At 40.7% G+C, this 11,523-nt stretch overlaps 1 protein-coding gene across 1 annotated transcript in view; it reads left to right on the forward strand.

The window, feature by feature from the left end:
* T265_03165 (hypothetical protein) overlaps positions 1–10,861 on the forward strand; it is a gene marked incomplete at both ends in the record, with an annotated part of 82,199 nt that extends 71,338 nt beyond the window's left edge. Inside the window, 2 exons of the mRNA XM_009167578.1 lie at positions 4,785–4,844; positions 10,715–10,861. Coding sequence (XP_009165842.1) covers positions 4,785–4,844; positions 10,715–10,861 — 207 coding nt within the window. The remainder of the gene's footprint in view (positions 1–4,784; positions 4,845–10,714) is intronic.
* Positions 10,862–11,523: the final 662 nt, after the last annotated feature.

Below are 11,523 nucleotides of genomic sequence, written 5' to 3' on the forward strand. Positions count from 1 at the left end.
ACTGCTAAATTTAAATAGAAAAGTTTTGATGTCCTCTCAAAGTATAGTTTTGACAATGAGCCCGTGTATAGCCTCACGTTTTATGTGTTATCCTCGTCTACAAAGTTGATATAATCATTGAATGCGTTTTTTCGAAAAACTGTCACATACTTCCGAACTATTACGAAATTTGCGGAATACGCCTGGGACGAACATACTCATTGTCCATCTTCATAGGAAACACCATTGCGGAGCACCTAGTCGGTTTCTAAATTCGAAGTACTGTCAGACTTAAAAAGGAAGCCAAAACCCAACAAGGGTATATTCTCGTCACAAAACGGTCATATCTGAGTGTCAAAAGCAATCAGGGATAATGATTTAATGCGACTTCAGTGATTCAAGAAAGTAGCATGTCCTCCCAGATAAAGTGTGTCACATCAAGTTGGCTAGGCCAACGTCTGGTCAGGATAATACGTCTTCACGCTTGAACTATAGGATGACTTCCTTTAAAGGGAGGTCATCAGCATAGAAAGGGTTTCACGTTCTCACTTGGATGACGCACGTATTTCAGAGGTAACGAATGGGATCAAAAATAAGCATATCTGATCAGGAAAAAAACTCGGAAGCTTATAAGGTTTTCCATCATTCGTCCTTTTATATATGACAGTGAGTTTTCCTTCTTTGACTTACTTTCTCACATTTTAAACGAAGGGCTTTTTGCAGCCTCAGAGCAACAGACTTGAATGATCTGGCGGCCTGTCAGAAAGTGGCTTTTGGATTCTTGTCTATTGTGATCTCGGTTTCAAAACGCGCTTGCTGCAATCCACCGCCATTTTAGTACATGTGAAGTCGCAATCTGAAATCGATCTTGTATAATCTGGATCCTTTCAGAAAATAACTGTCAGTCTGACAGTAGGTTCCATTTTGTTACGGCGATACCAGAATGTAATGAATGGTAAAAGGTGCGCTTCGACCCGTACTAGTCTATGTGTGCCTGTCTCTCTGGGTGCCTTTTAGTCGTCGCATCCGGCGCCCTACCTACGCAAGTCATGTTCGGTCACAACCACATACAGCATTCTTACAGCCGGTTTTGTTGTCCCTCTCCGAACCGATCACCCCGTTAAAAGATACAACTCGGGTTAAAATGCTTACATAATATATTGGGACAGTGGATTCACTCATCTTTAGAGGACTTATTCCAAGTATTCTTTGACTGTACACTGACAAAGAAAAGGTGGGCCTTAAACTCAAACTGATCCGAAAGCGCACTTAGTTCTATTCCGTCTTCTCACAGTCGATAATGGGTGCCAACAAAACAGGAGTGGGATGACAGTATTATTTCGGGTACATCAGCGTTTAGGAATGCATGGGAGTTATTAGAGCAGTAAATAAATTTTATCAAAACAAGGTTAACAGAATATATGTTTCTAGTGCCTCGAAACTGTCTAAAAACGAAAGCATTCTTTTCATTCGGAACAATCACTGACAAAATTTTCTCTGGAAACACGTGATGATTAGGCAGCGCAAACTGAAAGTGGCTCCAGTCAAGTAAGAAGCCTTGAGGTTAGCTGGCCTTTCTGATTTGGACCGTGTTCCTCCGCGTACTTTTTTGTAGGTTGTAATTAACAACTTCATTGTTTCACTTTCCAGATGATTGCCAAATCGGTGGTCGTGTTTCTAGTTGCGCTGTGCTTGTGACTCTAAGTTGCCGAAGCGATCCAGCTGCATCGTCTTCATTGCTACGCCAAAATGATGGCTTCTAGTTCTGAATCACCTGTCCTCAGTGCAAAGGAATTCGTGCAATATGTGGAATCTATTTCTCGTTGACTAAATTTTCTTACAAAAACACTGTTTTTTTATTGTATTTTGGCAACTAGGTGCGTGTTTTAACCGCTGACGATAATGAATGTATCCCATCTAAGATGTGAGGCGATCAGAGCAAAAGATTTTCACGCTAAGCACCTAAAACAAAACGTATTGCCATTCGAACCGAACAGTCACGAAAAATCACTAGAAAGAAGAGATCCAAGCTGGGTTATCTCACAAATTAAAGATGGACTCAAGTATGGAGTAAACTTCGTCAATATTCTAGTATGCTCGGATAGATTAGGCCGATTTTGAGCTGCTCCGGAAATCATAATTTGACCCTTAAGATCCGTTTCCTATTTTTTCATTGACCATGAGTTTCGTCAATCTTGTTTTCTGTTGAATCGCTCAGGAGGAAACAAACTTAGCGTTTATTCATAGGAAGGGATAGTTTGGCATCTACCCTGAGAACACTTGTTGTAAGCTATCCTATGAAGTTGACTGTAGGGAAAGTCTCGCAAAGAATACTGTATGCTATTTGCTGTAACCCGTAGACCAGGTCTAAAAATGACATTCACAGTCTATTACTTTTTCTTGCTTCGGTCAAAGATGAAAAATTTAATGTTTCGACGGAATATAGTCAGTAATAGGGGAAACCACCGGCAAACTCAGTTTACAGTCGAAGGACGAACTGAACAACCGTAAACCGTTGATTTTTGTATTTGCGTCCTTTGAGACAAGGTCGAAGATGACACTTGCTGCAATACCCGTCTGGTATTCGTTTAGGCGTTGTACTGTAATATACAAATTTGTACGGGGGCATTCTTGATATCCAAAAGGAACATCTTCACAGAATCAAATAGCCGCTTTGAAAACATAGTGCAAATTTGGCTGCTCCAGTTGGAAGCAATTTTGAGTAAGATAACTTGAGAGATACAAAAAGTGGATGAAACAAGAAAATAAGACGTCGGATTTTGAAGACATTCTTTAGTATTCTGCTAGATGCGTGTGCAAAAAAATTAAAAACGGTGCATTTTACATGGACTCATGTTTACATGACCAATACAAAAATAAATGAACCAATAACTGGCAGGAACTACGGGGAAATTCTCACCCTGCATTTCAGCCGAGCTGCTTTACCAGGGCAGTGGCATTTTCTTGCAGGGATTTTGAGATGTTCTCAAGAGCACAGCATCATCTGATGCCAGGTGGAAAATAAAGTATTTGTGAACAACACGCAACTGATTCTGAATATTCACAATTAATCAGGATTATCTTGAAATTTCGGCGCTTTGTCTTCAAACATCAGGAAATGCACTTTATGAAGGAAAAAGTGAGAAGCTTGATGTACAACGTTCGTAACTTGTGATGAGGCGGCGTGATGCAGCACAATCAATCAAGGATGGACAGTATAAACGAAGGAGCTAGCTGAGATTCAGGTGTCTCTCGTTATGCAGAGGAGTGTCGGATCCTATTGAATACTGGTTCAAATAGAATACATGGTTGAAGGAAACTTGCGGACTGCACCTGTCTGATAAATCACAAGAATAACGAACGCGGTCGTGAACTGTCAAGGACACTCAGCAACCTTGCGAGTATGGTGCCACATCTATACAAATTTTACACACATTTTCACCCCCGATGAACACTGTGTCATTTTTATTCCAAGGGAAGTGAGTTTAACAGTGAATTCCCGAGCGATGCCAAGTGCGATGCTGTATTTTATGCATCACAAGGAACATACAAAAAGTTCCGTCAAATTTACTCCGGGAATTTCAGCTTTTGCGAACATCTCGGGCTTAAAAATAATGATATCATATGTGGCGTGCAATCCACGGCGAATTTAACGATATCTGCAGCCACCTTCGATCAATAAAAATTGTCCAGAATGCTCTAAGCGTCCATAGCGATAATTGATGGAATTGAGTCAGAATTGAGTCAGTCGACTGACACAACCAGGACAGCTTCTCTGTTGTCGTTCGAGCCGCCAGTCAAACTACCTAAATCGTCCAAAAGAACGGGTGTCTACGCCCATTCAGATGTGGTGATTTGGTTGCGTCCAATATGAGCTGATAGAATATTTTAACCTCGCCCAACTCTCTTGTCAGACGTCCAGCACAGCGAGGGATATGCACTGTCAATTGGGGGCAAACCTCCAGCCCTATGTTCTGTGCGCAACCACCAAATAATCGCTTTAAAACAGAAAAGGGATTGTTCAATACCAGTGGTGATTCGCTGCAGTAAAATTGATGCCTCGCTCTACGCCCATTCAGATGTGGTGATTTGGTTGCGTCCAATATGAGCTGATAGAATATTTTAACCTCGCCCAACTCTCTTGTCAGACGTCCAGCACAGCGAGGGATATGCACTGTCAATTGGGGGCAAACCTCCAGCCCTATGTTCTGTGCGCAACCACCAAATAATCGCTTTAAAACAGAAAAGGGATTGTTCAATACCAGTGGTGATTCGCTGCAGTAAAATTGAAAAAATGCCTCGCTTATGTTTTTTTTACGAAAGGCATTTTAACATTGAATGTAAACCAGAATTTCTTGATGGCTAATAGTTCTTCCTCATATCGGACGTGCGGATGCTTTTCTCTAGCCTTTTTTCACTCTTCTAGACCCACATGTACTTTGTATTTCAGGATAGACTTCATCTACATGAAGTCACATAAATTTGACAGCTTGTTCCGACAGGAAACCATGATTACATCCTTTGTATGTGCTTTGACGAAGACCCGTGAACAAATATACGCATAAAGTGCAGAAAGTGCAAAACGTGTCCATTGTACGACCATAGCTCATACCAAAACGTACCCAACTAGTTGCAACACTAAGAATTGTCGTCAGTGGGAATGGAATGTAAATCTAGATACATTGGACTGTTATTAGCCTCATCTGGAGAGCACCGAGCAAATACGGGCTTGTCCACATATTGCGGTGTACTTAGCGTTTGTTTTCGTTGTCGTGCAGACCACATTTATCTTTTATTCTCTTTAGCTTGAGCACTCTGAGGAAAGTATGAGCCCGTTGGCAGACAGCATACAATATAAATGTAAGGTAAGTGAGACGTTCGTTTGCCAGTAACAAACTATATGTTTATAGACGAAACCACCGTCTTCCATTACAAGGTCATATCGATCAATACGTTATCCTTGTAAACGGCAAAGGCAATCCTGGACCGAAAACGGAATTAGCCCACAGTAACTTTTGCTTTTATTTTTTCTTTTGTTATTCACTTCGCAATGAGGTCAACTAAACCAATGTTTGTGACCCTTTTACTCAGCCAGACTGTACGGAGAGCAAAATGACTAATTTGACCAACCAAAAATTCTTCTGATTAGTATGTCCTATGAACAGATTGAGAGTAGATAGGTTCTGGATATATATATATATATATATATATATATATATATATAACTGAGTCAGAGTCCAATAAAGACTACGAACCTCAAGCACTAGTAGGCTCTTTCATCATCGTACCAAACTNTTTTTCAGCAAATCATTCAAATCTGTATGCACATAACATAACTCCTGCATGTTTTTGGTGTCAGTTAAGCCGCACTTCTAAGAGATTGTGTGATACAGGATGGCTGACCGGGACGAATAGCAAAGCCTTTGGGTCTCCTTCAAAGGCATGGAAAAAAGTAATTATGTCACCCCCCGTTGAACATGTTCCCCTGTGAAATTGCGACAGTCCTTTCAGGGTTCGCCGATGGCTTCACGTTTACGATGGGTGCCAGATGCTCAACGACCCATTTCCGAGAATATAAATAGTCGATGGCTTCAAATGATTTCAAGACCCAAGCTCAGCACGTTCAAACTTTTTATTTGACAAACCATAACAATTTCACCTGCAAGTGCCCATACAAATAAGATTTCTACGCAAATTACTTCAAACTAGAATAGCATTTACATGACTTGGCTAAATGACTGACCGTGGCACAAAATCTAGCTTAAAATAGCTTGATGGATTGAGCTGCAGAAATGCCGTTAAAAAACTAATATAACCACACCGATTCAGCGAGGCTCCTGTCAGCCGATCAAATAGAATCAAGCGAATTTGGCAAGTGTGTGTTCCGCTACGTATAGCTTCATCATGCATCCTGATGTATTTTTTGCTACATGCGATCTGTCTTCGTGTTCTTGATGGTAACTTGTCTTGAGAATGAATCCTAAAGCAATCTGAGTGAATTTATTATCGCCTCGTTACATAAGTAAATATTGAAGAGAAAGCCTGAGTCATTTTTTGGACAGAAAAGCAGTCGTTATCACCCGATTTCTTAAAAATCGTTACATAAAATTCAGAGGTTGTCCAAATCCTCTACGGATCATTCAACGACGAAAACAAATAACGCATCGAATGCAGCTGTGCCTTGGGTGTCATCATGGACGCTGTATGAATTGAGACAGGACAACACAAGAATGATGTAATCAGTCAAGCACGCCTCTATTGTTGTCTGCTTGCGAACTATCGTGGACTATGTAATTGGTCTTCGAATCACACTCACAAATTATTTTCCTGTTCCAAATAGGACGAGTATCGTCAACCAAATTTTTGGGTAGCAGTCGAAATATTCTGCCTTTGGTGATAATCATCGCGTGCATTTAGGTGATGATTGGCTTCGTCTCCGAAAGAGGCTTGTTCACACTTACTCTGAGGGATCGGTATCCTTACGCCGCGCTCACAGACATTGGTTGTGCGTAGAGCACTATCGGTCGGGGTTCAGGCCCGACTTACTGGCGGCGCAAATGTGATGGCTAGAAGGAGGCGTCGAAATTTAAAATCACCGTCAGAATCAACCTTACGTTTGATATAATCTCCCAAGCCGTATTTGGATAAAACGCCTTTAGCTACTCAAGTGCAAATGACATTTAAGGTAAATTAAGTCTGTCTAACACTCCACTACTCATAATATTGGTGAAAACTGCTCAACAACCAACTGCTGGCAGCACTTTCTCACAACCCGTCAGGTACTCACAACCGTCAAAGTTTTTGACACGTAAACACTAAATTTGACATCTGCGGGTATACTCAGTGTACGCATCAATGAAACCGATCGGGTGAAGTATTGCGTCTCTATAATCAGACAGATTAGCAATGGGACGAAACACACTGAGGTACAGAATACCTCTAACTAAGTTTAGTCTCAGCCTAACAACTCCCTTGGCAGAAAAACGATATATGGGCTTCTAAGGTCAAACAATTTAGCATGCAGTTGTTTTTTTCTTTATAAATATTATCCAGTAGAAAGTGCAACCAATAGGATGGCTTCTTCACCAACAGACAAACAAAACCTTCTCAAATGAGGCCATACAATCCGCCTGGTGAAATTACCACTGAAAGTTGGACAAAATTTCACCACGTACTGAAGATAGAACCCCGGTTTCCTGATTCCACCTTTGTCTACGCAATTCGTTCGTTGTATGTTGATGGACATGAAAGGGGAAGTGAATAGTAGTGAGATTGTAGCAAACGGTAAGAAGCTTCTTCTAGCTGCTGAGTTTAACTGAACTTTTATTTTGTACTACTGGACAGCTAAATTTAAAAAACTAACTGGATTTATGCCTTTTGATTATGACAAACCATAATGAAATGCCTTAGCATTTACCGTGAGTCTGGTAGAAACAATTTTATGCAATTTGCCTCAATAAAATTGATTTTGCTCATGTTTTTGTGGACAAATGTTTGCATAAAACTTCAAACTCGTCATGACCGACCAAGAAACCAGTCCTCTTTTATTGTCACTCAAAGAGCAATCCTGGGTAGGCTAACTTCAAAACAGCCCAGAAGATAAATCTTTGCTAAAAATTACCAGACTTTACGTCATTGAATGCAAATACTCTAGCCAAACTGTAGATTTGTCAACAATAAAACTTTGTAGTAAGAGGGAAAAAATTTGAAATAATTTCCGAAAAATCACCCGACTTGGACCTGCTATTGGCAGATGACTAATGAGAGTGCACTCAGGATGATATGTTTCATCGGGTTGGTCATCCAGTCATTTCATATATTTACAAAGGCCGGATAAATCGCTCATATTCCCGTTTTCTTCCAAAATATTTGCATGAACATTCGCAGCATGAAGTCACGTCTATGAAACACGACAATGTTTAGACAAACACCGACGGGACAATTTGAGTAAATGCAACAAATCCGTTCAATCGGGATCCAAGCTCTAGACAAAAGAGAGATATTCTAAAGATAGCTGATCATCTTATCGCTGCGAGCTCATGACGGCCTCCCTATTATCCGTTAGAGGTGGAGGCGAATAAGCTCTCTTTAGACGACGAGTGCAAGTTTCGTCGAGTAGAGCTATCCCGAGAACCTGATCATTATTTGTTCGTTTGCTGGCTTAATTTAATTTTTAACAACTCAGTTAGTAAATACTTCAGATGTCGCAAATGAGTTTTTCCAGACACATTTGCGGACTAGGTTTATGTACTGATTCATGGCTCAACCTCCTTGGTAGCTAGAAGAAAGCTAACAGGCGGCAACACATTGAAAATGTCCATGCTACCCGAGATAAATCCATGTTCTCGTAGAATTTAATCAAGTCATTGCACTCTGCATTGTAATATCCACTCATCCAAGTGTAACCTCTGACACCCTAGTACAGAAGTCTAGTATCGTATCCGATCAACTACATCGGAAATCGAACACCATTACCGTTATATTTGCCTCTGGATAGTCATAACCCTTGTCTTCTTCACATCACGCACGTCTCCAAATTACGTACTGTGTCGCCTTAGTCAACCTGCCACCGAGTTGTGTTTTGCAACCGGTACAATTATTCATGAATGAGGTCCGATTAACCACAGAGTTTGTTTTTCCCAATCACTTCTGGGGAGAACCTCGACAAATGCTCTTTTAGAAAACAATCGAATAAGCGAATAATAGTTTTTCACTGAAGATAATTTCTTGTCCAAATCTGTCCCAATTATTGGTTTCAGAGGATAACTGTACAAGGTGACCGTGGATGTGAGTTGAGCTGGCAACTTGTGTATTATCCAACGGTATTAGATTCACTCAGACAACGAGTTGCATTGTTTGAACAACCGCTTAATCGACCAGAAACGGACCACAGTACCGGAATAACAGAATGTTTGTACCCGTATATACATACAGATTCGAACTGAGACACTACATGGACAATCACACTGGCAACTATTTTTAATGTGTATTGTAGTTCCTGATGGCTATGTGGCCAAACTCTGTTAAGGGAGACAACAAGATTAAAAATTACGAATAATTTGATTGCCTATTCATAAATCATTCAAGGTATTTATACCTCAAACGGACGTAAAATACTGCTAATTTAAGACTGGTCGTTATTAGGTGCTCGGATTGTGAAGGTGCGTCATCTGAGAAAATTTGGAGAAAATTTGGAGCCGACCGTTGCATTTCTTGATTCAGCGTGGCCGCGTAATGGAAGATGATTCGGAAAACCCATAGTTTAAGTAGTTGGAACAGTATATATTTTCCAAAAAGATAATTATATTTTACTAGAGTGATCACAATTGTGCAGCTGAATCGTCGGTTAATCTATCTTTTAGAAAATGAAGATAGCATCTCTCAAATAGATGAACTCGACAGAATTCCCAAGCAGGGAATAAGACAATCTCCGGACAAACGAAAACAATATTTTTGTTCAGAAAATTCATCATCGAAGATACGTGAAATTATAGACAGGGTCTGAAGGCATTGTTAGAGATGGTATGTCATCCGTGAGGGCAAACATTCCAGTAGGTCTGATGTGGCATACCAACTGTGAGACCTGAAAAAGTAAAAAAAATAAAAACATCCTATACGAGAGATTCAGCTGGGTTCTGGGTGAGTTTCCCGTCAAACAGATATACAGAAAAGTACATTTGTCGAAGAAATATGTACTTCCGCTGATGCAAAAACAGTATATGGTACTAATTTTATCGTCTAAATGGGAATGCTTCCCGAAAAGGTGTCAGTAGACACGCGACCGGAATCTATCAACGATTTCCTGGGTTTGTTGGCTAGCTTTATTAGCCTAGCAACAACAAAGTGCACACAAAAAATTGACAATTAACCATAAAAAATCGTTATATAAATAGTATGGTTGTGGGAAGGAACCCAATATTTGCAGTTGTTATGGCATTATGTAAAACTCTTGATTACCGGTAATCGCGCACCCAAGGCTGTCCTTAAAGGGCAAGCACTTTTGAAGATGGATCACGAAGACTTGAACTGACTGGCCTTTCGGGATGCTGACGTTGTTGTACACAGGTGTAACTCTAGACCATGGACCAACGCTTTGTTCATCCCACATACCATCACTGCGGTAATGAGTGCCATAAAAACCTCGAGTGAGATCACATTCCTTGGCCAGTTTTGCAGGCACAATAGGGGGTGTGGGATGTATTTGCACAAATGTCGGATTATTTAAAGCTCACGTAATAAAAGTAACAATAAATATGAATAGTGGTCATATGTGCACAAGGATTAATTAAGATAATTTTACCTGCGTATTGACACTCCCGTATGACACGGGATTGGGAAACACAAAAGAAAGTTGTTAGCCAGATTCAGTAGGAAAGCATTCCTATACTAATGTGTGATCAGATCCTCTAGACTGATTCCAACCGCATTATGCCTGATTGTCTCTTGTACAGATATGCCTCAGGAAAAAGTTGAAGGAAGGGATACCTACTGAGAGCTTCACGGATTTGAAATGTCGGCCTTTGTAACATATGTAAATTCACTAAATCTGTGCCACTGGCCAGAAACTGATCAACCGAGCAATCGAAACACGTCATTTGGAGTGATTTTTCCTGTTCCTGCTCAAAACGTCAAGGTCGTAAAATAACATTAACTTACTTTGACCGAAGCTGTCTCCATCACACTCCGTCCAACAGAATTTGCTTTGGTATTCATCATATGTTTTACTGTTAGGTAGCGCGCCAGGAACTCATTGAAAATACTGCTTGTCATCTTTGTGGTGGCGGCAGCGGAAAAATTCAAACAACTTGCCCCAAAAGCAAAGGCGGGAGTGAAATATGTCAAGCTAGTATGGTGCGACCAAATGTTGGCCATGGATGCCTAAGACCTGAGTGGTATGCACATGAGGTCAAACTCATTTCGACGTATAGATCTGCCATTTCCTCGGGTAAACCGCGTAATGGTTTGTGGATACTTTCCATCATCAAACTTTTGGGATTCGTCACCGCACTTACTCTTATCGAGAGCAAAATAAAGCTCCGGATAAAGGTCGTGTAAAAGTTGGTGTCTGATTCGATGACAGTATGGCTTTATCACCTGGAAACATCTTTCGAACCTACCACATTCGAAAACATACCACCATCTTTGCGGTAAACAAAAACAAATATGGATGAAGGCTTTCGTGAGGCATATGACACATCTTAACGCAATACTATCCATAGAGGATGCATACTTGTGCACACGAGTACAGGCGCAATCGCCTATTTATCTTAGATTATCTTAGATTATATAGCTGGTACTTCATGCTTCCCTTGATACCTTTTGGAAGCGGTGATAAACATTAATTCACCTGAATATCTTTGGCAGGTGAACATTCTTGGGCGGATGCATTCTGCGGGAGGGAAGGTCGTATTCGCAAAATGACACGTCGAGATACCGTTCAGAGGATACCGCAGTGACTTTACTCACGGTATGGGGGAAGCTGCTTCCAAAGTGTCCTAATGGTGGTTGGATACATGGCAGTGCTGAGTACTGACAAGAAGGTAC

This window comes from Opisthorchis viverrini (genome assembly GCF_000715545.1).
Source record: "Opisthorchis viverrini unplaced genomic scaffold opera_v5_43, whole genome shotgun sequence".
NCBI lineage: Eukaryota > Metazoa > Platyhelminthes > Trematoda > Opisthorchiida > Opisthorchiidae > Opisthorchis > Opisthorchis viverrini.